At 38.4% G+C, this 27668-nt stretch overlaps 1 protein-coding gene across 3 annotated transcripts; it reads left to right on the forward strand.

Annotated features, from left to right (window-relative positions):
* On the forward strand, positions 1-27668 carry HDAC2 (histone deacetylase 2). Of its 3 annotated transcripts, none has more exons than XM_080615320.1 (14): positions 1-466; positions 7834-7946; positions 8392-8509; positions 9422-9496; positions 9796-9934; positions 11918-12059; positions 15483-15575; positions 15690-15798; positions 17185-17325; positions 19353-19461; positions 21944-22074; positions 22929-23084; positions 23803-23860; positions 27537-27668. In XM_080615320.1, exons 1-14 carry the CDS (start codon positions 121-123, stop codon positions 27637-27639), a joined length of 1833 nt encoding a protein of 610 aa, XP_080471446.1. In that variant the 5' UTR covers positions 1-120; the 3' UTR covers positions 27640-27668. The 3 variants fall into 3 exon arrangements, with proteins under 3 accessions (XP_080471446.1, XP_080471447.1, XP_080471448.1); XM_080615321.1 differs by lacking the exon at positions 27537-27668 and adding an exon at positions 24071-24597; XM_080615322.1 differs by lacking the exon at positions 17185-17325.

A 27668-nucleotide genomic window follows, 5' to 3' on the forward strand; every position in this document is an offset into this window, starting at 1 on the left:
GAGGGGCGGGGATAGAGCCCGCCGACGGACCGCACCACTGCGCGGCGCGGGGGTGTATGAAGAGAGAGTTTCCTCCAAGAATTCGCTTATGAAGACTTCCTGCTGGCTCCTTCCCTGACTATGTGTCTGACTAAGCCACGAGGGCAGGGGCAAGCACTCGAGAGCCCGCGTTCGCTCGCATGTATTATCTCCGCCTTCTTCTTCTACCTTCCTCCCCCGGAGGCGGCGGCTTGGGCGCGCCCCGCTTGCTTCCCCCCTCCCGCTGTCGATGGTCCGGTTCGCTTGTGCTGCCCGTGGCCTGGTGTCGCGAGTTCCCGCTCTCCCGCGTCCGCCTTCTCCCGCCCCCACTCCTTGCCGGCTCGGCGCTCGCCTCGGCCTCCCGCTCCCTCCCCCCGGCCCCGGCTCAGCGGCCCTATGGCGTACAGTCAGGGCGGCGGCAAGAAGAAAGTCTGCTACTACTATGACGGTGAGCGGGGCCGGCACGGGAGCGCGTGTATGCATGAGGATAGGGGAAGCCCCTCCAACGGCCCTCTAAAGTGGGCCGTCTGCCCCCGTACCCCGCCACTGCGGGTCCCCCTTCCTCCGCGTAGCAAGCCCCCTTCCCGGCTCCATGGCGGCCCTGGCTGGGGGTCCCCGCCGCCTCCACCTGCGCCGCCGCGCCCCGCTCCCGCCATCGGCCCTGCGGACTCGGGCCCGCCGCGGGACTGAGTCTCGGGGGCCTCCGGGCGAGAAAAAAGGGGGGGCGAGGAGTGTTGGGAGTGGGGGTTGGAGCCGGGCGAGATGCGGATCGTAGAGCTGCCTGTCCTGCTGCGGAGCGGCCGCCGGGCCCAGCCGTGAACGCTGTGCCTATTGTTCCCCCCCCCCCAGTACTCACCCTCCAAAAAAAAAAAGAGGAAAAGTTGGGACACTCCCCTTCACCCGTTAAGCTCAGAGGCGTTGGAGTCGCTGCCGTGTCTAGCTCCTCCCCTGCAAAAAGTCTAGGCCATGTGTAGCTCTGGCACCTGGTGATTCCTGCGCGGAGGCCTTTCCCTTCCCCCGCCTTTCGTGCAGAGGAGGTCAGGTGTGGGGAGGGGGCAGCGGAGGCTCTGCCTCCCCACACACCCCCACCACCTCCCCAAGCGAATATGCGTTGGAGTGGACGTTTAGTGGAGTTCTGGCTTCCGCGGGCCGCTCTTCCAGCCAAACACGAAAGTTGTGTGCGTAGGTGTTTAATAATAGTGAAATTGGAGTTGCTTGGAGGCCGCGTAAGTTTGCACGTTTGTCTGGTGAGGACGCAGCGGCTTGTGATCTGCATTGTCAGTCACGTCGGAAAAGCACATGAAGCTTCTGCTTAGTTTTAGCTGTTTGCAGCAACTTAGTTGTGGTTCTGTCTGGCCGCAGCAGCGAGAACTTTACTTCTAGAGATTGCATTTGGTTTTCCTTTTTTTTGTACTAGGAGGGCAAACTCGGTCAGATTAGTTGAGAGTTTTAGGGCTTTATTTATCTTTTTTAAAAATTGCCCCTTATTGTAGCAATCCTTTACGTTGACGCCTGAGACTGGTGTTGGTAATAGCCAGGAAAACGAGGTTAAGGTTGCTTTGGTGTTTTGACCGTTTTGGAACTGAAGATGAATGGCTAAACCCACTAAGATATCCAAGGTGTCTGTTGTTGTACCAAATCTGCCGTTCTTTAGAAATGGCAGACCTTGTGGGGCCTTTTTTTTTTTTTCTCCTTCCCTTTTCCTACACTAAAGGAGGCAGGCTGATGGTTGCCGCCCCCTTCTCTTTGTTGCTAGCTCTGATTCTTTGTTCAGCCTGAAGGGGAAAGGAGGCCCCTGTTAGGGATAATTTTGGTGAGGCTGGGATCTTACTTTTCCTAGGGAACAGGAATCACTTTTTGCCTTTCTTGTTGAAAGGAAGATGAAATGATAGTTTATAAGCTTTCTTTCTGCAAATGTTTGTATGGTTTGATTTTGGGTTTGTTTTGTTTTATCAATATGCCTTCTTCTTGGTTTTTTTTTTCCTTTTTTTTATGTTAAGTCAGATAGCTGTAGTTTACTAGTTATTGATAGCTTCAGTTTTTCTGTTATCCCTACATTTTGGTACTCATTGCTAGCACCAGACTCCCTTAGCAGCCAAAAAGCTATACTACTGAAGAGGGGAGAGAAACTGCAGAAGGAATAAGTTTGAAGGTGGCAGGATAATGGCTACTTAAAGCAGTTGTAGCTCATATCTTGCCCAAGTGTGTAGACTACGATAAATGTATTTAACAATAATAGTATCTGTTGTAAAAGTGAATTTAAAAAAATGCTTTCTATGTGACAGAAAGGTACAGCTTTGGAATGCTTTTGATGTCTTCTTATTTACTGCCAAAGGCAACAGTTATCTTACACTCTTTTGGAAACAGAATCAACTAGGTTGGAAAAGACCTTTAAGATGATCAAGTCCAACTATTAACCCAGGACTACCAAGTCCATCGCTAAAGCATGTCACTGAGGGCCTCATCTACACTGTTTCCGAATACTTTAAAATTTCTTCCAATAACTCTATTTTGAGTTAATACCTGCAGTAAGTATTTTTTATGCTTATTTGTTGCTCATCTGGCAATTCTGAGTATCTCGTAACTGTGTTGTACCAGCAAAGTCTTGAATCAAAGCACAAGGAACATTGGAAACCTTAACCCAAAACCAGAAGAACCCATAGATGCCTCAACTCATAGATACTACAACTGAGGTAGTAATATATCTCCAAGGCTGTCATAACTGAAGTAAATGAGTATTTTTTGGTCATAATTGTCCCTCCATGCATACTTGCAGTCTCTTTCTTTAAAAACATACACTAGAAAGTGTTGAAAAGTACTGGAAGCGTGTATGCACATCTCCTAAGATGCAAGAAATTCCTACATACTTTAGTGAAACTCAGTGTTGTCAGCTAAAATTGCTTTTTTAAATTAGCCTGTCACCAAGTTTTCTCAGAGTGTATTAACTCTTTCTGATAATTAACAGTTTTAATAGCCTTCACATTGTACCTGGAACCAGTAAAACTTCGGGTGGCTGAAGTGTGATTTAATTTTCTGCAGTTTGTAATAGACTGTCAGCCACATCCAGCTTGCAGAAGCATTGCTTGTGATCGTGCTCACATCAAGAATTTTGTTTAAATTTACACCCGTATGCTATGGGAAGAACTAAAAATGTACAGATTAAAATACTTTGTCATCTTTTCTGAAATATGTTTAATAAATGCTTCTAGTCTGAATGTACATATGGCCATAGCTTAGGGAAGTCTGTTCTTCACATTGCTTAGAACTATGCTAGTAGGGAAGGATATAGTATTTTATTTTAGCCTCTTACCTTGTGTCTCCAGGGTATTGCCACAGTCTTGCAGCATTTGGCCTCTTCCAAGATATGTACAGTTGCCTGTAGCAATGACGACAGGGCCCAAATGGTCTTTCCAACTCTGCCTTTACAGCAAAGCACAGTTCTAGGGAGTCACATAACTAACATGGTTACAGTTAATAAGTGTACTTATTCCATGCCAGTGCACTGGCAGTATTGTTTAGATTGCTGCTTGTGCGTAATTTAATGTGGGTGTTCAAGAGGCTCTACCTTCATGAAAAATTTGAGATCTGCTTCAGAATGTGGTTGGTCCCACCCATAAAAACAAGACTAAACCTGTTTTAATAGGGAAGAATGCTACTATATTCAGACATTGTTTAAGTACATTAGCACTTCTAGTTAAAGCTTATGTCTGCAGATAAAATGAAGGGTTTCACAGAAATTCATCAGTGCTTTGCACAGTGGCTTCCGAACACATTGGAGATGTCCAAACTCTGTTCAGGGATCAAAAGTCATAGCTTTGCTAATCTTAGGCTGTCTGCTTGATTTTAAAAACTGGAAAAAAAACCCCAAACAAACAACAAAAATCCAAACGACTCAAACCAACCTTTCAGGTGCTAGTGAAGTAATTTTAGGCCTGTTTGAATAGATGTTTGTTGGACTGATCAGGCTTTAATGGTGTTTTTCATATTCATCGTTACATGAGTTCACTTGCTAGTATTGCTGAAGTCAGTCCAAATGTAACTACTGCTATTAGAGATTTCTTTGGGGTTTTTTCATGTGGTTTCCATCGCAGTGGTTAGTGCCATTCTGAAATACCTCATGATTTTATAGTAACTGTACTTAAAATAAGCAAATATGGTCAGTGTATATAACTTTGTATATATCAAAGTTACAAAGTAATGTAACTTACAAGTTACAAAGTATTGGAAAAGATAAGTAAATGTCATATCTTGCCTCTTTGTTCAGGCCTTTAAGACTGATCTGCAATGGTTAATTTAAAGGTGCTGGTTTTCTATGTAGTTTGCATAACTAGAGAGACTAACATACTTTTTGGGGGACATAGCAGCTTTTGTTAATTGATTGTGTGCTTGTCAGGCATAACTGAAGTTACTTTAGGGCACGTAGTCTCTTGTATTTTTCTATGTATTGAAGTATTTGACATCTGTAGACCTTGCTGAAGTCTTCGATAGAGAAGTTCTAACACTAGTCTAAAACTTATGTTCATCAAATGAATCATGTAAGTTTATTTTTATTTGGTAGCTCTCTTCAGAATTTAGGCGAGTGATTTGTATGAATTGGGAAGTAATACTACTTATTTTTTTTAATGAATTTGAACCCAAAACGTGATGGTGTATGCTACAACTGAATTTTCAGGTAGCTCTTTTGGTCATTTGTAGGTATCATGTTTTGAATCTGGTGGTGAATGCTGGAGGACAGTAAGCTCATGCTAGAATTGGCTCTTGGTTTGTTTCTTTTCAGTTAAGGATTCAACTTCTGGAGATTATGTTGTTCCTTCTCAATGAGAGCCATTTAGCTGATATTTTTACTGGTATTAACCAGTAAATTTGAGTCTTTGAAGCCTTGCTGTGAAAGGTTAATAGATTTGCCAACTTTCTTCATATACTACTTTGCATGTTTTCCCTCCACTTCCTTTTTAAGTTATGTTCTTTTGCACTTCTCATGTGCAACCACACTGGTAAGTGATATAAAATATGCTCATTTTTCATACACTTCTATATGATTTTTACCTTTGTATTGACAAATATAAGATCAAATACTCATACTGTCTGCAATACTAGTCTTGTGCACTTGGCCTCACTTGTATACTCATATATACTATATTCATACTCTAGTCAGAGTTTGGCTGGCACTATGGGCAGAACTTTTTAGCTCAGTTGTGGATAAAGTGTTTGTACTAGGAAGGGCACCTTCTTCACTGAGTAAAGGAGGAGAGACTTTTGACGCCTTTGCCTTCAACACAGGATGATGGCTGCCTTTTGTGATGTGGTGTTGGCTGGAAATCAAGGTGCAAATGAAGAAAGTGAAACCTCCTCTGTACCTTTTCCTTCCCCACCCCTACTAACATGCATATTGCAACAGTCCCTTGAAACTTCGTGGGCTTTTTGTCCATATGTTTGAATTTTTTTATGAAGCTAAATGCCAAAACCTTTTGGTTTTTGCTAGTGATGATAAGACCTGAAAAATGTAAATCGTATTAGCTGTTGCTAACATATATAATGTTATTTATTGTCAGTCATTACTGCTGATGTCTTAATGCAGAAAGATTAATATGCTTCTTCTAGTTACTCATCCACAGGTCTACGTGATTAAATAAGCTCCTGTTTAATTTACCAACTTGCAAAATCTTTTAAAAGTTCTTCTTTTTGGTAAAAAATAAAGTGAAAATTCAAAGGTATGCTGAATTGATTGATTATTTTTTTAAGTGTATGTACACTGCAGAGTATGACATGTATGATATGCTTACCTTTGAATTTGTTTAGTTGATCATTGTAGTGTATCAAAGAATATGTTGCAAGTATATTTTGGAAGCTCGTTACCCTTTTTTTATTCTCTTACATAAGGAAGAATAACAGGTCTTATGTTTTACATAAGACAGACAATCATTCTTCATGGTCTGCTTTATCCATCAATGTTCTGAGTAAAATGTCAGTGGCTATACAAGCTGAAGTTAGTTAAAATTAAGGTGACCTGTTTAAGAAAAATAAGTATGAAATATAGAAACATTCTTTAAACCACAGATGCATTTGGAATTCAGTTTCCTCAAAAGCATCATGTTATTGAAAATCACTGTTGTCTTAAAAATTTCAAAATTTTAAGCTGCTGATAGCTTAAAGTTTTGTAAATCTGAGACTTAATAATTTCACGAAGCAAAGCAGGCCTCATAAACAGCTGGTTTACATCGTCTAATCATTAGTTTCAAAGAGCTGTGGTAGATCTTTCTTAAATTCCAAATTTTTACTGTTCCGTAAGATGCCTGGAAATTTTTTTTTTTTTTTTTCCTGGTAGGAAGGAAGATGGTTATATTCTCAATACCTTTTGCTCTTGACCTGCCTGTGACCGAAATTGCAAGCTTGCAAGAAGTATCTGCAAGATGCCAGGTCTTAATAACTTGACAGGAAGTGCTAATCATCCACTTCAGTTCCTAAATTAGTAGGACCAAGTTCTTAGAAGTTCTTAATGATAAAACTTGGTATTTCTGTTGTTATGGGACTGCTAAGAGCTAGGTGTTGAGTGATTGTTTTTATAGATAATTTCATCTTCCATTACATTAGGTTATTTCTGTTTTTCTAAGTATCCTTACTCTCCTCATCGAAAGCTGGATTTTAGAGTGCTTTGAGATTTTATCTGACTGTAATGCTTGCTTTTCTTGGTAGTTGGTGATGCTATGCACCTGGCATTTTGCCTTCCTCCTGAACTGAAGTTTATGTTGAAGAGATGAAACTAAAGGTGTTGTGTAGCAGTGCTACTTCTTACTTCTGATTAACAAAATTTGTGAAATAGTATGACATTGTGAAAACAGTGTTGCTTTTGTTCCCAGTAGACAAGGCAGAGCATGTTGGAGAATGCGGAAGGAAAGTAAAAATTCACTAAGTAAATTCACAAAAAGTAAAAGTTCACTAATCCTACCAGGAAATTTGGTCAAAAATAATAGGTACTATTGCAAATAGTTGTTATGGAATTCTCCAGCTGAAGGCCTTTGACAGTTGGACATAGCTTTTGAGCTTCTCTAAGTTTCCGGAAACATATGGATTGCTCCTTCTGTTTAAAGAGGTTCATGTCTCAGTAATATCAGTGTTCAAAGTGGAGAGAGGTGTGTATGTTCTAACAGTGCTGGAGCTGGGGGAAAACTTACTAGCCCGTGATAGCCATTCTTTTCTTAGAAATAGTGTGTCAAACTTGTTGTCTTAATCGTGTGTCTAGTTGCTGTCCAATTTGACAGAGCTGGGCTAATCTGAATTACAGGTTCTGTTAATAAACTACTGTGTATCCCTAGCAATCAGGTGTTTGGGGAATGTTTGTGCATGTGATTGCAGCAATGGATCCAAAGCTAGCTTCCGGAATGTAACTGCTAGGGCTAGTAGTTAAGAGCAGGCTGAGGATGGTGTCTTCAGATCAGCTCCTGCAAAGTGGTAGGCTCTGCTGCAGCCTCTGTTGTGGTATAGTATGGCTATGTCATTCAGTAATTTCTGCTTCCCTCTTAATTCCAGTTCTGTTTCCTATAATTTATTCTTCAGTTCTGTCCCACTATTTTCTTCATTTTTGATTGGAAACCACACCCTGTAGGTATCTTTGCCCTCCCACTACTGTCTGCTTGTAGTAAAACTGTTAGATTTGCCTTCCTTTTCTCATAGCTTTATTTTATTTTTTTTTTTTTTTTAATGTTTTGAGTTTTTTGTCTGGAATCATACCTGCTTGCTTATCTTCTGAGAATGATTCTTGTAAGTAGCAATTAAAAATGGCTTTGTAATAGCTATTCATTTGTGTGATATTGACAGGTGATATTGGAAACTATTACTATGGACAAGGGCATCCGATGAAACCTCATAGGATCCGAATGACCCACAACTTGCTGCTAAATTATGGCTTATACAGAAAAATGGAAATTTATGTGAGTATAAGCAATGGAATGTCCACTGAAGCGTTTTAACTTATTTTAAAGGGCTTCAAGTGTTCTCACACAAATAAAAGGAGAAAAGTGGAGGTGGAAATAGCAAATACTTTAATAGTGTGTTCAGAGGCCTCTGTTGGAAATGAAGCAATATTTTGTAATTGGTGAGGACTGCAGATTATTGTCCATGTCTGGAAGAAGTGTAGAGCTCTAATAGAGAATTTTCACCAGTATTTTTGTGGTTGGGGGGTCAGGTGTTAGGAAGACATTGGGGTAATTAACCAAGTTGTATACTAACAACAGAGTATGTTTTGTGTAAAGCAGCAGTGCTATCAATTTAACTGTTCTCCCTCCAAATTAGGTTTCTTTCAAACTGTTTTAGCAAGTTCTTAGCTGATTTTGCAGAGCGCTCTTGATTATTTCTATAACTTGTTCTTGTCATCAGCGACCCCACAAAGCTACTGCGGAAGAAATGACCAAGTACCATAGTGATGAATACATCAAATTTCTCCGATCAATAAGGCCTGACAATATGTCTGAGTACAGCAAGCAGATGCAGAGATGTAAGTGTCAATATTAGGTTAACTCTATGTGTACATACTTTGATGGTTAGTGTTGTTTAAAACTCAGTATTTACCAGTACAGAGGTATGAACATGGCTTCATGGTGGCGGTGGATTAGAGAAGTACTGTAGCAAGACTAATATATGCCTGCCTTTAGCCACGCTAATTTGGGGACATTTCTATTAAAAGCAGCCATCTTGGCAAAAATGTTCTTTTAAGTTTATAGAAGGATTTTTGCTTCCTCATTCACAGGGTGTATTCTAGATGTCAAGTAATAATTTTTGCAGGCTTAATGCACAGATTAAACTTAAGTTTGTGAAAGTGTCTTAAAATCTGTTCTAAATGCAAAATCTTTCTGAAAAAAAGAATGGCCTTTAGAAGAGAAGTAAAAATCTATGTATGAAAATGTTTTATGTCAAGAAAAGGAGATACTCATTCCTCTTGGATAGTAAAAATTGTACATTATTCACTGTTCACACTTTTTGTTAATTTATTTCTTTAATTATAAGAATAGGCTCAAAGTACTGTTAGGAATGCAGTTTGACGGCTATTATATCAATTTAAAAGGCAGTATTGTAACCTCTTTATGATGCCTTAGTCTCAGCAAATTATTTTTCCAAGTAATTGTGCATTTCTTAACATGATGTATGTTAATCAGACTTCTTCCAAAATCTAAAAATGATTAACTTCTTAACAAGGAGACAAAGCTTCCCATGGAAACTAAAAATAAAAATAGAGTCATCTCAGATCAAGAAGACTTTACATTGGTTTTGGTGATAAAACTTCACAAAAATGAGGCTCAGGCAGGAGTAGTTAAAATGCTGAATGAACTATGCTTGCATCTGTGTTACCCATGCATATAGCAATGGATTTGGAATGGTGTTTTTGAAAAGTAATACATTTCTTACACAGTTAATGTTGGAGAAGATTGTCCTGTATTTGATGGCCTGTTTGAGTTCTGTCAGCTGTCAACTGGAGGCTCTGTTGGTAAGTAAAGGTTGTTTGCCTGCTGTTTTGTAGCTTTATTACATTTATGTCAGCAACTTAAAACTTTGATAGCATATTTAAAACTGAAGCAAATATAAGTGTCTCTTTTTAAAGAAAGAGATAATAATCTTTAAGTCAGTTACAGACTGAAATGTGAAATGGGTCAAGTATCTTGGTAAGAGGTCAGACCCAGGATCAATTTATTTAAAAATTAATATGCTGTTTTATGTAGCAGATTTAAAGGCCATTAGAAGTTTCTAACTGCGTTTCCTTTAATTTTTGTGTTTGTCTTTTTACAGCTGGGGCAGTAAAATTGAACAGACAACAGACAGACATGGCTGTTAATTGGGCTGGAGGACTTCACCATGCCAAGAAATCAGAGGCATCTGGTTTCTGTTATGTCAATGATATTGTGCTTGCTATCCTTGAGTTACTGAAGTAAGTGTATGATGGGAACAAGATAAAGTGTCAAATTCAAGTATTTAAGTATCTGAAGATATGGATTGTAATACTATTTCAGTGAGTTTTCATTGTCCATGTTGTACAGTTTCAATTAAGAAAATGTCAAGCTTTGCCTGGTTTGGTTTCAGCAAGAAGATACAGACAAGCTGAAAAGATAACTAATAGGAGATAGGCTTAAAACAGGTACTTAGAAGTACTTCTTTACACAGAGCATACTTAGCTTCTGGAGCCTGCTGCTACAGGAGGCTGAAGGAAGCAGACAGCAACAACAGATTCAAAAAAGAAATTAAACATAATCATGGACAAGAGGTCTGTAAATGTATGTTAAACATCCAAGTAATGATGCACCCTCTAAAACCCCATATGCTGTCATTCTAGATGGTGGGAGAAGTATGAGGGTAGCAGACTGCAGAAGATGGACAGGCTTACATACATTCTGTAAATGTTAATCTCCTGTTGCTACTCATGGGGACAGAATAGTGAGCTAGATGGATCACTGCCCTGGCCCCTTATGGCAGTCATGTTCACAGTCATACACCCATGTTGTTTCTCAATATGCCTGCTTGTTCCCTATCATTGGAGTCACTGCTAAACCAAACAGGAATATTCAGGGGAGATCCTGCACTAAGCTTCTTTGGATTGTTACGTGAATTGATGTGGATGTTATGAATAAATAATGAAATAACAGCTGTGCTGCTGTGACTTCAAAATAAAAAAATCAGGAGTAATGAAAAAGTGGTCATATAATTAACTTCAAGCAGTAATGCTTCACTAAAATTTCAAATTCTGGGTGTTACTTGTGCTGCTTCAGGGGACTGTATCTCTTCTAAGAACACATAAATCTCATTTATTACAAAAAATATTTGAGATATTTGACTCTTGTGAATGTAACAGCTGAGTCTGCTGGTGAGGGATGGGGGAAGCAGCTGTAATCTGGAAGTGTTTTTTAAAGATGAAAAAGGTTTCTAAATGCACCAACAAATAGTCAATGTTACCATAATTTTAATGTAAGGCATGTATTCAGAGTCTGTCTCTGCAGTCTGAGAAAAGCTATATGATTTTCTGTGATCCAGTCTCAAACTTATTAGTTTAATGCGCTTGTGAAGGAAAGAAACTTTCAAATGATTATGGGTTATGTATCCATAAGGAGCTGTCCTGCTCAGTGTCTTGTTAAGCGAAAAATCTTAGCCCACCTGAAATTATGGTTGCTCAGATTCATATTTTCTAGCACCATGCAAAGCATGATGGAAATTTATCTTCTGATGTTGATAGAATTTAAGGAATACTTACTGTTGTTTCCAGTGCTCGGAGGCTTCAAACAGCTGATAAGCAGTATTCTTTTAATAATATTTAGTATATTTAGTAATATCTTTTAAGCAGTAGTGTAATAATTTCATGCTAATAGTAAAGGTGGTACTCTTGGAAATAAGAATGTGCCTATCTGTACAAGTAGCAGAGGTGAAGAAGAAAACTAGATTGAAAATAAGTATTTAAATTTAATATTTTGTGGGCTTATGGATCATGGGTTCTTCCTTCTTCTGGCACTATGCTGTCTGAAGCATGCAGTAAGATATGTTTTAGTGTAGGCTGTGTTGATAATTATTGAGAAGGCAGAAAGAAATGCCCTGTGAAAGGGATGAATTCAGCAGATGCGAACAACAGAAAGTGGTGTGGACAGAAACACAAGGTAAAGCTTCTAGGAGGTGAAACAACTTGGGGTAAATACTAATATAATTGCATACTTAAATTATTTTGATGAAGATCAACTTACTTTCATTATTATCTAAACTATATTGAGAATTCTAAGACCATATGGTGACTTCTACCAAAGTCATCAAAATGAACATAATCTTGGGTTTTATTGTTTGTTTTTTATCATTGGGTTTTTCCTTGTTAGGTAAGGGTATATTATGAACATAACAGGTAATGATGATTTCTCATACAATATTTTCTTTTTAGGTATCACCAAAGAGTGTTGTATATTGATATTGATATCCATCATGGTGATGGTGTTGAAGAAGCATTTTATACTACAGATCGTGTCATGACAGTATCATTCCATAAGTATGGTGAATATTTTCCAGGCACAGGCGACCTTAGGGTAAGGTTGAATATGAAATTTCATTAGGTAATAAATTCTTCCTTATGGTATTGCTTGTAGATACTGTTTTCATACTAGGTTACAATAACTGTGTCCTGTAATAATGTACAGCAGCAACTTTTCAGAAAGTATGTTAGTCTAGAGTGATAGACTTGAAGAACCTTAGGGGGGAAAAAAAAGCCCAGGATAGTGGGGAAGTAAATTATTCACTTCTTCATGAAATGGACACCTTCACTTCTGGATAAATTGTCTGAAATTTTAGTTCAAATGTATGATTAGTTTAGTTTACTCAGATTTTGGAAATGTCTCTAGGGAGACAGTGTGGTATATTCATAATGACTATGCATTTCAGTTCTGCATGTGCAGTGAAAAGTAGCTGTTTGGAAATCACATGGCTTCAAAAATTATTTCAAATCTTAGAATAACTTCATGCTAGAGTCACAAAGCTTTAGTTGCAACTTGAATTTGCTTATGTTCTATTTGCCTGGTAATAGAGTTGACTCATTTTTTGAGTATTTCTTATGTCAGAAAGTTCTCTTGATGCTCACTGCTGAAGAACTTTAGTATACTCCACATACAGTTGTGTACTGAGCCTTATAGCATGGGCCTATGAAGAGTTATCATTTAAGATGTAGAATCTCTGGCAAAGCTGAGAATGGAAACCAGTTTTCCTAGCCCTTCATATTAAATTTGCCAGTCATTCGTCCTGTTAGACTCTTGTCTGTTAGAACAGGAAATCGTTCCACTTCGCAACTTGAACAAGTATTTAAAGTATTAGGATTAATATATAATTAAGCCTAGCTTCAAACTCTTAGATTAAACTTCTTACCAGAGCCTCTCAGTGGGTAAGTCACTCCTCTGGTGTCAGCAAGTTCGTACGTAAATTTATCCATGCATTTAATAATTTTTTTAAAATTGTAAACACTTCTGAAAAGTTGACCTATAGAACTGCGACGTTAGGAAAGAATTCACTGTTTTCCTACTACCTTTAAATTGATTCAAGTGATGGAGATGTTTGTGTTTATGCTAATATTCCTGAAATGTGTGCTTCCCAGTGTGCTGATGATACCCAGAGGACCCAGAAGTAAATTAAAGTTGCGCTTTAAATCAGTGAGGTGCTAAACCTTCATTTCAGTGTGATTGTTGGAGCCAGATATTATTATAGTGATTAGATACTGTTAAACTGTGTTCTAAATTGATTTAGGTAGAAATCAGGTACGGCTTGTTTTATCTGCGTGGTTTAACTTCTCTGGCCACAAGGTGGTAGTGGTGCTGCAAAAAAAAGCAGCTCAGACCAGGATGTTTATCATGACAAGTTGTTGTTGCTGAATTTGGCTGGATTTATTTTTCTTTTTTTTAAGGGTTAGATATCTTGGCTTTTTAGAAATGGCACTTCCCGTTGACACAGAAGTTTATGGACTCTTTGCCTCACCACACCCAGGACAAAAAATTTGAAGATAACACAACTGAAATAAATAGATGAATATTGTGTGTTACTGGGATTTTTTTTTCAGTAGAGTGTCAGTGACAAACTGTACTTCAGGCGTAGTAACTTTTATTCTGTGCTGCTAGCTAATATTTTGAAATGAGCGTTGCCTGCGTACAGACTTCAGCAGGCTTTATTGCGATTATTATATCCCCATAGGAAAAAAAAGTTAGCTTTTTTCAATCTCCAGAGCTTGCAAAACTAATTGAACTAAAGGGAAAACTATTTCTCTGAAAAGTTAGTCTTCCTTCTGAAAGCTGTTGTGGGCGCTGCTTGCTTCTGCTGAGCTTGATCTACTGTTGCTGGTTATTTGCATGAAGTTTAAAAGCTAAATCTTAGCTTTATTTTTTGTCAGTGAGCTCCATTCAAGTTTGTTTCTGTAATTCTTTAGTTAGTTGGTCTAGTTTGCTTATCAGGTTCCACTTATTTGATGCAGGAACAAATCATTCATCAGCTGATGGTTTTGTGACTTCAGCTCGATCAGTGTAGCTCACAGAGGTTGTGTAGTTCAGCTGCATTCATTCATTTTTCTATTGAAGGTATGGCACATCTGAACTTCCAATGTCCTTAGTAAATTATTTGATTTTTCTACATATATTAGATAGTAGCATTAACCTTCTAAGTAGATAGGTCAGTTGAGACTGTAGTACGACATAGAGGCCCAGGTTCTGTGTGGAAATTTGATCTGTTGATGAATGGGCAACTACCTTCATGGTATATTGTTTCTTTAGTGCTTATAACCAATGCAAGTATCAGTTAGAGAAAACGTCCCTTGGGTAGCTCAGGCTGGAAAATAATTACCTAGTTTAGTGGGAAATTGTGTGAACATTTGGTTCTTTTATGTTCTAGGATAAAATCGATCTAATGACTTCTTTTTTTTTGGTTGTTTTTTGTGTTGTGTGGGTTGGGATTTTTTTGTTGCTGTTTTAATCTGGAAAGCAAGGCACTGTCACCTCAGAAAAATCAGCATTTGAAAGCCTAGGTAATTTATTTTGGGAGATTCTGGTAACTGTTATGCTCCAGATCAGCCAGAGTTTTTAGTTCAGTAGGAGTGTTCAGTGTTGCTAATCTTGCAATGGTATGAAATAAGAATTTGCTAGAAGAAAAAAAAGTCAACTGCTAACATTGTGTTTATGCTGCATTGGGCCGTTTGTCCCTGTCCTCATGTCTGTCTTTGTCCCATCCCGATCCCGTGTTGTCTGTGTCTCCATACACACACACACGCCCCCCCCCCTCCCCCAGTGAAAGATAGTTACTGGAAGTGAAATGTTACTGTTGCCTTCACTGCTAAGGAGGCTTTGTTCCGGAAGAGGGAAAAGTCCATGACTATTTCAATAGCTAGTGTTGAGAAGTTGAATATAAGTTCAGTATTTGTATTGCTGGGCTATCATATTGATGCCTTGTAGTTTTTCAAGGAGGTTGGGCCTGAAGTGTGCTCTTTTTGTAGAGCTGGTGTTTGATGGTAGTTTACAGCTAAACTGAACAGATTAAATCTTAGTATCTTCCCCACTGCATCTTTATCAGTGGTAGAGAACTGCTCCATGTACTGGATCAGTTTCTGTCTGTCTTGGTGATGAGCTAAAGGGAAGAAATAGGAATGAGTGGCAAGCAGGGATCTTTAGGTTTTAAGCTGTTTCTGCTTAACTGTTTTTACCGTCTGAAACTGATGAGTTATATTTTGTCTTTTTTATCTTAAATCTTTGAATTAAAACAATCAAGTATACTGACCGCAAACTTGATCTTGGTGTACAACTGCTACACTAAAAAATGATTTTTTGGGAGAATAAGAATTGAGTAAGGTATTTCACCTCTTTTTATCTTGCAGACTTGAATAAGGGTACAGAGTGGCTCAGTGGGCCTGATGTAGATGTTTTCCCATTATACTGTCATGTGCTTCTGTGTTTGTAATAAAGCATTTGTCATCTTTGCCTATATAGGACATTGGTGCTGGAAAAGGCAAATACTATGCTGTCAACTTTCCAATGAGAGATGGTATAGATGATGAATCGTATGGACAGATATTCAAACCAGTGAGTACTTTTTTTTTTCTTTTTAAGCTCTCTAGAAGGATGCTTGTTCAATATTGTGAGTGTATTTCCATAACATGAATTAATGAATTAATTGGTGGTTTATCCTGATTATAGATTATATCCAAAGTAATGGAGATGTACCAGCCCAGTGCTGTGGTATTACAGTGTGGAGCAGATTCACTGTCTGGTGACAGGCTGGGATGTTTTAATCTTACTGTTAAAGGTAAGCAGAAAGGTGTGTGTGTTGTCTGTAACTTTTATTTAATATAAACCTCCACCCTTCATACTGTTTTTCAAGATGCATGATGAGGACTGGAGTCACAAAGGTTTTGTTCATTACTATAATTAATCACCTCTTTCTTTGCTATACAGGGTGGCCAAAAGAAACCCAGAAGTTGCCTTTCTTTCTGTCCTTCTAAAAAAGTTGAGCTTGGTTTTCAGTGTTCTTAGCCACTCAAGTGATTCCCTTTCTTCTATGCTCAGGCTTTGTGTAGCTTTAAAGCAATGTTCTGAAATGACAGGACAAGAAGAGCTGTCCTACTGCAACACTTATTATGATGGGCGAATAAAGAAATCTAGTGGTTCACTTAGTAGGACTACTGGTACTAAACATCAAACACCTGTTGGGTGTAAAATAGGTATTACTGAAATGAAAATACTTATTATTGTTAAATTTGTAGTGGTATTTATTGTTACACTGAGCCTTACGTTAATATTTTTATGAACTTCTACAGAAAAAAGTGATTCTCAAAATTGGGCTGAGATGCTAATTTAGCAAACAATATAAGTATTACTCTTATTATTGATTGTAATTAATAATACATTACATGTATGTTGAACTTCTGCAAATCCTTGAATCCAGCCTATTTGAATCATTCATTTTCTGGGTTTCCTTGAGTTTGTGGGTTTTTTTAATGAGGCAATTAGAGTTTTATAGGCAACAAAATGCAGTATAGTATCTGTTGGGTCTGCAGTGTTTCAGGGTTCTTTTCTTGATTTGCACCAGGTGGCAAAGCTACTTCAGTTGCTCATACAGCTCAGATTTTTTTCCATCTTACATATCTTGGAAACCAAGATTGCTGCTGCCTCCTACAGATGCCTTTCAGTATGCTGTATCTCCCTGGCGTGTGTACTGTCTTGGCACCAGTTCACTCTGTAAGCAAGACTTAGCAACCTCTAATACAGGTTCAAATTTAGAAGTAGAAAGGACCAAGTAACTGACTTACTGTTTTCCCTTCTTTCCGTGTTGCATATGACCTGGGAAATTGTCCCTAGATTTGTTACTGTGTGTTGACTTCAGTTATGAAAAGACAAAATGCTAAACTTCCTAAGAGTATTTCAGAAAAGCAGTGATAGATCATCATGCAAAGTCTCTGAAGACTGGGGTGGATAATTAATGTTCATGTATTTTGTACATTTCTTATCTGTAGGTCTTGACTTCTTGTGAGGTTGTACTTAGTTCTATTGGGAGACAGTTCTGTTTTACTTGAATCAATTCAGTTCTTACGTGATAAGTGCAACTACATATGTCTTATTAAATAGTTAATTATATTTTTTTCTCTTTAATAGATATTTTGCATATATTGTCAACTCTTTTTGTGTTTGACAGGTCATGCTAAATGTGTGGAAGTTGTAAAAACTTTTAACTTGCCATTGCTGATGTTAGGAGGAGGAGGATATACAATTCGTAACGTTGCTCGATGCTGGACATATGAAACTGCTGTTGCCTTAGATTGTGAAATTCCTAATGGTAAATATTAATACTCAAGTTAATATTTTCTTAAAAGAATAATCATGAGAGGGTTTAAGTGATCAGATAGCAAAGATTTCTAAGCATCTGTTTAGAATAAACAATGTAGAAAGTTATTGTTAGGATTTAGACAATAAAATTTCAGTAGCTTATTGTCCTGGTTTAGCAGTAGCAGTCATTTTTTCTACTGGTGCAGTGCTGTGTTTTGACTTTTGGCCTGGGAATAATAATGATAAAGCTGATGTTTTCAGTTGCTGGTCAGAATGTTTACCCTGAGCAAGGACTTTGTGAGTCTCATGCTCGGCCAGGGAGGAGGAGAAGCCAGGAGGAAGCAGGGACAGGACACCTGACCCAAACTAGCCAAAGAGGTATTCCATACCACAGCACGTCATGTCCAGGAGGTAGAACTGAGAGTCCCCGGAAGGGCTGGATCATGGCAGGGTGGGGGTGAGGTACTGGTTGGTGAGCGGTTGTATTCTCTTGCTTGTTATTTCCTTTATCATTATTACTATTAGTGGTAGCAGCAGTGATTTGTGTTATACCTTAGTTATTAAACTGTTCTTATCTCAACCCGTGGGAGCTGCATTCTTTTGATTCTCCTCCCCGTCCCTCCAGAAGCGGAGGAAAGAAAGGTGGGGGGGAAGTGGACTTCGTGGTTCTGATTTACGGCCTGGGCTTAAACCACGACACTTATGCACTAAATAAACGTAAGAATTTGGGTTTTCTTTTATGCCTTAGCAAAAGTTTTAAATGACTGGATCATTTTTTGAAAATTCGAAACATCTAAAACTCACAGAACCTTACTTGTAACTATTTTTAATATGAATGTCATCAGTATGATAGAATACATCCTGCATTTTGATTGTAACGGGTAGATCTGAGTAAGTTGGGCACCACAGACATACTATTCAAAAGAAATTAATGAGTATGCAGGTGTCTATTTTACTGTGTAAAACCACTGTTTCTTCATTGTATCCATAACTTAAAAGTAACTGTGAAAGTGTATTGACTTTGTTCATTTGACTCAATTTTGCCTATACAAGCTATCTTAAAACAATTTAAAAGCAAAAAAAGCAATAGTGGGCTCCTTTTGCATAGTTGAATAATGAAGTAGTTTCTCTAAGGAAGATCCCCAAAGGTCCTGCACTCCCTTTACTTCTGGCCAAATATATTTCTGGACATATGTTTGGAATGTCTTTTTACAAAATTATTTGAACTGGTTTGTTGCGCATCAGTCACCAGTATTTTTCGTGTTGGACTGCAGCTTTTCCTGATAACCTTTTGCTGTTCATTTATCTCTTGCTGGATTCATAGTGTTTCCTTCTGACTTCAGTGAAATGCTGCTGTCAGTGAGAAAAGAATATTTGGACAGTACCTTTCAGGATGTATATTTTCCGTTGTGCATGTCAATTTATATTCTTTGTCCATCACAGTTTTTGAAGAGAGTCTTTAACTTTGGTGATTAAATGTTCCAGTCAGGGGACAGTTATGTGTGCAAGTATAAAAAGCGAAGGAAGGGAAAGGGGGAAGTGAACAGACACGAGCATCACTGAATCGCTGTACAGCGCTAGCTTACCATGGATGTTGAGCTAGCTGTAATTGTCAGCTTATTATTGAGTATTACATATTTTACTGAAGGAATATTTTGAATGGCTCACTTAAACCTTTTGGACTGGATTGATTTTGAAAACAACCATAAGAAATCATCAGTTGATCTTCTCTTTCCTGCAGAAGTAGCATTTTTAATTATTTTCTTAAATCTATGTATGTTGTTCCAGTGTATGTTCTAACATGGTTGCAGTAGAACTTGCTGTTGTTCTTTGTATTTTGCTAACAAATTTGAGTTCATTTACTGAATAACTCAGAGGAAAAGCACTGAACAGTTTAGGAAGTACTTAATTATTGCTTACCCAAATGCTTCAGGTTTGATAGTTCTCTAACTAAAATCCTGTTAAAACAATTGTTGCATTTAAAATGTTTAAAATCTTTTGGGTCACAAAGATGTCTTTTTTTGTCTTGGTTTATAGAGTTGCCATACAATGACTACTTTGAGTATTTTGGACCAGATTTCAAGCTTCATATTAGTCCTTCGAATATGACTAATCAGAATACACCAGAATATATGGAGAAGATCAAGTAAGTAGTGATTATCTTATTTGTCAAGTAGGTAATGTGGATCACATTTGTCTAGAGGTTTGTTAGGGTGTTTTTTAAAAGTCTGTACTTTTCTCTGTTACAATCTAAAAATGCTGAATAGATTTTACATATATTTTTCATTTCTGTAAGAGGAACTTTTTAGAAGTCTCTTCCTACAACAGTATATATGCTTGTGAAGTCCTGTGCCTGTAAATATGAAAATTTAAGACCCAGCTTGGATTTTTACTTTTTCCACCCTCTAGAAACATGACTGTTTTACTTGGCTTCCCCTTATAACTTTGTAGAAAGTTTATCCCACCAGGAAGGAGGCTGGTATGCAGTGATGATTAGGATTTCTAATTCTCGGCTCCATGTCAAAACACAAACTGAGATTGTCATCCTTTGTCAGCTGTAAAAATAAAAAGTCACATGTGAGCTTGAACATCCAAAATGATGGAAAGATTGCAATATGTGTGCAGGCAGTTGAGTGACTTTGGTTTGACAAATTCACATGGTTTGAGAAGTGCTCATTGCCGAACTGATGGCAACCTCATGAAGTTTAACCATGCCAAGTGCGAGGACCTACACCTGGGTCGGAGCAATCCCAGGCACAGCTAGAGGTTGAGCAGAAAAGAGATTCGGAGCAGCCCTGCAGAGAAGAACTTGCGGGTGTTGGTGGATGAGAAACTTACATGAGCCGGCAGTTTGCACTCGCAGCCCAGAAAGCCAACTGTATGCTGGGCTGCATCAAAAGGAGTGTGACCAGCAGGTCTAAGGAGGTGCTCTCTCTGCTCTCATGAGACCTCACTTGGAGTACTGTGTACAGTTCTGGTGTTCTCAACATAAAAAGGACATGGAACTGTTGGAACAAGTCCAGAGGAGGGCCATGAGAGGATGATCAGGGTGCTGGAGCACCTCCCGTATGAAGACAGGCTGAGAAAGTTGGGGCTGTTCAGCCTGGAGAAGAGAAGGCTGCGTGGAGACCTCATAGCAGCCTTCCAGTATCTGAAGGGGGCCTACAAGGGTGCTGGGGAGGGACTCTTCATCAGGGACTGTAGTGATAGGACAAGGGGTAAGGGGTTAAAACTTAAACAGGGGAAGTTTAGATTGGATATGAGGAAGAAATTCTTTACTGTGAGGGTGGTGAGGCACTGGAATGGGTTGCCCAAGGAAGCTGTGAATGCTCCCTCCTTGGCAGTGTTCAAGGCCAGGTTGGACAAAGCCCTGGCTGGCAAGGTTTAGTGTGAGGTGTCCCTGCCCATGGCAGGGGGGTTGGAACTAGATGATCTCAAGGTCCTTTCCAACCTTAACTGTTCTATGATTCTATATATCGGTGTTCATAACACAAATATATAAATCACAGTCAAATGAAGGGGGTTAGTTTCTAATCATGTGCAAGGGAAGGGGGGATACTCCCATCTATTCATTGATACAATTCTGCAAAATTTCTCTGTGGTAGTCCAAGTGCTCTGGCTGGTGGTGTGCCAGGCTGCTTGCTATATATTTGTGTATTATTGAGCATTTGTGGTGAGAGTAGGGTGCAAAACTTGTTTTTTAACACATTCCTGGGCACAGATTATGTGTTTTCTATTGACAGAGGTATGATCTCATATCCTCATATTGGCACCCACAAGAGGAGCCATAACCAGTCGTTTCAGAGAATCCTCCTTCGGTTAGCTGTATGCTTTCTTAGAGACCTAGCATTAGGGACTCCCTGGATTGGCAAAACTCCTTTGCCAGGTCATGTGATTTAAATAGAGGCAAAGACTATAAGGATTCCCAAAAAACACCAGTTACACTTTGGCTCTTCAAGTTGTGCAGAAAGATACTAAGTTGTTACAAATGCTGATATTTGATACTTTCCAGACCTTTTTCTGTGCTTGGACTTCTTCATAATGATAGGCTTGAGTCCCAGGAGAAGCCTAATGTCCTTCCTGTTCCTGCACATCATGCTTTGGAGTGTGGAGTCCATTGCATAAGGTTGTTTGGACAGACAGTATGCCTCTCTTTCTCTCTGAAACAGCTAATAGGAAATTTTATGCAGATGGATTGCTTTTGACCCTGATATCATTGCTACATGTAGTTGGGAAGTCTTTATGCTTTAAGAGTCTGACTTTCTGAGAAACTAGAGGGTAGCTTATTATCCAACTTGCTACTTACAAACAGAATAATACTGTCACTTGATTCAGCCCAAGTGGCCAGGACTTATGCTGACCCTGGGTAGAACTAAAGATGGAAGTTGATTGAAATAAGTGTTTAAAAAGATCAAAAAAATTGATGCTCAAGTATACTGTGGATACTAATGATCTCTTAGGGATGGAAACTTTCTGAAATTGGGGTGCATTTTTTTAATTGAACAATGAAACAGCAACTGTAAAGCAAAGCAGGTAAACTTTGAATGCAGAGTTTTCAGAATCTAATACAAAATCCAGGGAGAAGCTACTTTTGTGTAGTAATAACTTTCCTTGCTTGTTGCTTGTAGGCAACGCTTATTTGAAAACTTGCGTATGCTACCTCATGCACCTGGTGTACAGATGCAGGCCATTCCTGAAGATGCTGTTCACGAAGACAGTGGTGATGAGGATGGAGAAGATCCAGACAAACGTATTTCTAGTAAGAAACACATTTTCATGATAGAGCATGACCGAGTAGTGTCTTTTTAGATTTAATTGGTCTAAATCTTAGTTCTAATAGTGTAGTATTGGAAGACTGGCAATTTTTTTTTCCTGAGTAAAAAATTTGCCACTGGTATGTCAGTTTTGCTGGTCTTAAGGTGCCATCTGTGCACACATCTAAACCTGTTAAAGGGGTCTAACAAAGTGCTGAAAGAACACGGGGTGTTGAAATTCTTATGAAACATTGGCTATTGTAAATCTAGAATAGATACTCCAGAAGTCTCAGATGGATTTTAACTAAAGGAATACAGGACTTCGCTTCTGTCTTCTGCTATTCACAGAAAATAGGAATGTTTCTCTATAATGTGAAGCGCTTAAAAAAAGAAACAAAAAAAAAAGAATTTGGTTTTTTGGGGAGAGGTTTTCCACACTTGTGACACTACCCTTTGTTTCATTACGGTCAGCCTTTATATGGATAATGAGTTGGTTTTCAGCTAGAGCTTCTTGCTACATTTAACCTTTTTTGATGGTGATTGGAACCATCTTAAGTTCTTATTGGTGCACTGTCCATTTTCTCAACTGTTTAAACAATGTTTTCTCTTGTGATACAGTTTTCAGTATTCGAAATTAATTTGTTAAATGTTAAAATACTCCCAATTAACCCCTGTATCTCTGTAAAGCTATATTCATAAGCCATTGTGAGAGTCCCAAAGTATCTTGAAAAGTAGTATTTGCATCCGTAATTTGGTTCATCAGCATGTAAATGATTATATTTCTTCATTTGATAGTTCTTTTTTGTTAGACCTGTTGTCATTGGGTTTTATACTCAATTAATTTATCTCTGAATCCTAGTTCGAGCATCTGATAAGCGCATAGCCTGTGATGAAGAATTTTCAGATTCTGAAGATGAAGGGGAAGGTGGACGACGGAATGTTTCAGATCATAAGAAAGGAGCAAAGAAAGCCAGAATAGAGGAAGACAAAAAAGAGACGGAGGACAAAAAAGCAGGTAGGACTCTGGTGTGATTTCATCCTATATTTTAGAACTGCAGATGTCAGTTCTTCCAGGAGAAAGATGCATTTTTTTTTTAACAGTTAATTAGCTGTTGAGATGGTTTATTTTTTACATGATATTTAAAGCATCTATTTTAAGTAAGTCAGTTTCAACATACAGCTATTCAGACCAGAGTAGTATTTTCTGCCAAGAGTTATTGCTTCCTCACAAATTTGAAATCTTACAGCCAGAGATTTGTATAGTTTAACAAAAATGAGGATTAAAGTTCTTGCTTTAAAAACATTAGACAAAGGGTTTGTTCCTGTTTGCTTTTGTGGGGTGGTCCCAGCTGACTTTCTCTGAAACAGAAGTAGGATGGGAGATAGTGTAATTTGAAGGACTCTTGACTTTTCCAAGAACAGGCTGTGTTTTAGGGCTACATGACTACAACGGGGGGGAATCCAGGTTTCGTTACTGCATACCCTCATTACGGCTGGTCAGGAGAGACCTTGCCTCGAGGTATTTTGAATAATTTGGCATTGTGCCCTGTCACTCCTTTGGAAGGATGCAGTTCATGCTCTATGCTCATATGTGACCAGTGACTTCTTTTAGAAGCTACTTAACCCTGGCTAGGGGTAGATTAAAAAAAAAACAGTCACACTTTTTTTCCTTCCAAAGTATTTGAAGGTTTTCTTGCATCTTTTGAAATATTTAAAATCTTGTTATTTTTCAGATGTTAAGGAGGAGGATAAATCCAAGGACAGCAGTGGTGAAAAGACAGATGCCAAAGGGTAAAGATTAATTAATAATGAATGTCACCTTTTTGAAGCGTGTTTGTCTAAATCAGTACTTTAAAATATCTTAAATTCTGAAGAGATCACTTTGAGTTCCTCCTAATACTAAATATTTTAGACTCATGACAGTAGTAATTAAAATAGCATTTCTGAAGCAGTTAATTGAAAAGTAAAACAACTTAATAGGTTATTTTTGCCTTTTTGCAGAGCAAAATCTGAGCAGCTCAGCAATCCTTGAACAAAAGATAGCCTCTCATCAGTTGCAGAACATAATACTAGAGTTGGAAAATACCTAAAAGAAGAAAAGTTTTCGTATGGAGAGAGACTGCTGATTTCATTTTGTACTATTTGGCATGGGTCATATTTATTTTCAAACGGCTTTGTTCTGGTTTTTGGCAAGTTGTATTGTGAGTTTTCTAATTAAGAGGCAGAAATTCTTTTCTTCACCATGCTTTATGTAATAGTATTTAAAAATGGATGTGAGTTATTATGTTAAATGTCTAAACTGATCTATTAAAGTAATTTGCCTTTCCTGAGCTGATTTTACCTTTTTTGTAATTTTATCTTTATTAAAAAAAAAAAAAAAAAAGAAAAATTGTACTTGGTTGTGCTTTGTCTTTCATTGAACTACGCAGAGGAAAAACTATATGTAAATAAGTAGGCTTACACTTGCCTGTGAATAAGTGGTGGAGTTAAATGGACAGCTGGTGAGCACACAAATTGAACTGTAGTGCTTTCATTGACTCCACACGTTTCACTGTCTTCTGCGTGGGGTGCAAACAAATGTATGGGAATATGAGTACATGAAATTCGAACAGGCTGAATAAATGGGTGAAGAGATGTTGGCATATGGTGCTTGAATGAACTTGCTTTTTAGTTTAAAAGTGAAAACTCTGCAGTCATGTGCCTTGTACTGTCCAGGAACCTTTTCCACCATCACAGTCTACCCAGAAGACTCATTGATTTGCTGTTCATGAAATTTGTATATGGTCACCTTTCAGAGCTTGGAAGATAGGAAGTGAAAATTTACGTTTATCTTAAAACCCATTCTGATTTTTACAACTAAAAGCAATGTAAAACTTTTTCTCTTTACAAAGGGGTCTACAGCCTGCTGCGGCCTTTGATTCATTGCTTAGTTCTAGTGCCTGAATTGAAACAAAGACCTGAGTGCATGCATCCCTTTTGTTTTTTATCTTTCTCAGTCTACAACAGTTGTCTTGTAGGTTGGCATTTAGTGAAATGCACAAGCTTTGGTATCAAGATTTCAGAGCAGTGAGCACAGAAGTTCACAGAACCACATTGCTACCCAGTCTTTTTCCCTTTTTAAAATAAAAATCTTACTGCTTTTTAAACTTATTCTCCATTAAATTTTGGGATTGTAGTCTGTGGCTTCATTGATTTAATTAATGTGAAATTTTCAGTGCACTAATTTAAATTATTTGTGCATTTGTTCTTGTCCTGGATTCAGCTGCAAGTTATTTTTCTCCTTCTTAGTAGCTGCTGCAGTGCCATGTTTTCAACTTTAGCCTGAGAACAATGCTGATAACACCAATGTGTTTAGTTCTTGCTAAGTAACATTCACTCCAATCAAGGACTTTTTCAGTCTCATGCTCTGTCAGTGAGGAGGGACATGGGAAGCTGGGTAGAGCAGGGGCAGGACAACCTGACCCAAACTAGCCAAAGGGGTATTCCATACCACAGCACATCATGCCAAACATAACCACGTCAGTTCTGTCCAAATGGTATATTCACTGAAGTCTTCGGAAGGCATGTCATGTGTTGAGTTTTTGTTTGACTTTTCCCCCTTCCCACTCAGCCCACTTTTTTTTCTTTTTCCTCTTTTTTTTTCTTCTGATAAGAAAAAAGCTGTTTCATTTAACATTTCTAATGTCGTGTAGCCCTTCTGCAGCCTTAGTGTGTTGTAAGAGAGTCTGGATTGCAGCTGACTTCCTAAAGAATGGGGAAGAGTATTTGGAGAGAGGTGGGAGGTTGTTGTGGAAATTAACTTATTTACTCTTTCAGTGGATCATACACTCTGGACACCTCCTAGACTATCTGCAATTTCAGAGATGCATTTTGTGACCTAACAGGCTTGGGAAGGACTTGCTGCATTTTTTTCTTGATTAAACTATGGATTTAGAGACAACATCTGGGAGCAGGTGTGCAGTCTCCCAAGTGAATCTAACACCTGCCATCTGTAGGGCAAAGAGGGTAAAAGTTGGATTTGTGGAAGTTGTAGGAAAGCTGTAGGATTTTATCAAGAGGAGAGAGGTCAGTGACACAGTAAGTACTCTACTTGTTAGGAATTTGGCACTTCACATTTTGTTACAGAAGTTTTCACTTTATAGAACTGAACAGAACATATATATCTGTATTTGCAGGGTATTAATATTTTTAAAAAGTTGTTATACACCTTCATATCTATTACAGGGTTCTTGGTCAAGTACCTTGTAATTTCTGCCACCATTACAAGTAGGTCAAGAGCTGTTCATGAGCTGGATTTCCCAAGAAAAGGTATTGAAAAGATCCAAGCTTGTGACTTGGCTCACTGCAGCACAAAGCAGCAAAATGTAGAGACCATTCATAATATGAATATAAATTCATAATGTACGAATCCAGGAGTGTGTGTGAGTCATATCCTCAACTCACTCAAGATGAGCAAAAAGGTTAACTGTTTTGCCTCATCGTCAGTCACCTATTGAAAATGACGGTGCTACTCATATCAATGCTACTCATATCAATGACAATGCTGAAGTTTGATGAATATCGTTAAAAGGGGATGTAATACTAAAATATGTAACCTTATGTCTGTACATAGCCTCACTGCTTGGTCAACTTTCCTTGAAATTAACTACGCAAGTTCTCTGGGCACAAGCATTTCATTCTTCCCCCTTGAAGAAAAGCTGTTGCTCATACTTTTACTGCTCATGCAGACTTGATCCACAAGATCTGATCATTTCTAATGCCTTGTGTATAGTTACTTTATGCTTAGTGTTTGTGCCTGGAGGAGGGAAGTTTCTTTCCCTCATCCTTAAACAACTGACCTATATCTCAAGCATAATTTGCTTTTAGCTTTATCCAAGAAAAGGTTTTTTTGCTTATTCCAAGCACTGGCGGTCACCATCCAATTTTAAAAACCCAAAAGCTAAGAATAACAGTAGATATTTTATAAATGTTCATGCTGGCTATCAATGCTGAGGGATTTTTTTATTAATGTTTTTCTTGTATTTCATTTATTACGACCATCTCCATTATTTTACAAAGGGTTTTGTAAAACATTGGTATTGTTATCACTTCATGAGGAGTTTGTGAATGTTTTGTCTTGGGAAGAGCTCAGGATACTCAAAGAGTGTTTCCAAAATGCAGTGGTCAGGTATTTTGCAGGCTGCTTTTTGGTGTAAACAGATACTTTCTGCTCAGAAATATGAGCTATTGCTATTGCATGAGCTGGAGTATCGTACCAGGATATTTTCTGAAACATTTGCTGTAGGTCTGCATGCAGGCAGAAACAATTTTTTACTGTTGATTTCTTTGTTCAGCAGAAATATAAATATGAATTACTATCAACAGCTATTTCTTGGAGAGGGATGAGAGAAGGGTCAGGATTTTTTTACTTTTCATTTGTATTCCTTCTTCTGTTCTGTTCCCCAAGTAACAGTGCAATGTTTGGCAGGTTTTTCAGGGAGGACGGAAGTAACTGGAGAGCAGTAGCCCTTTTAGCAGAAGAGCTACTTCAAAATACACTTGACATTGTGGCCAAGAACTTGAATTTCTAACGTGATTTGCATTTATGTATCTGCAAGCC

This window comes from Psittacula echo (assembly GCF_963264785.1).
Source record: "Psittacula echo genome assembly, chromosome: 4".
Lineage (NCBI taxonomy): Eukaryota > Metazoa > Chordata > Aves > Psittaciformes > Psittacidae > Psittacula > Psittacula echo.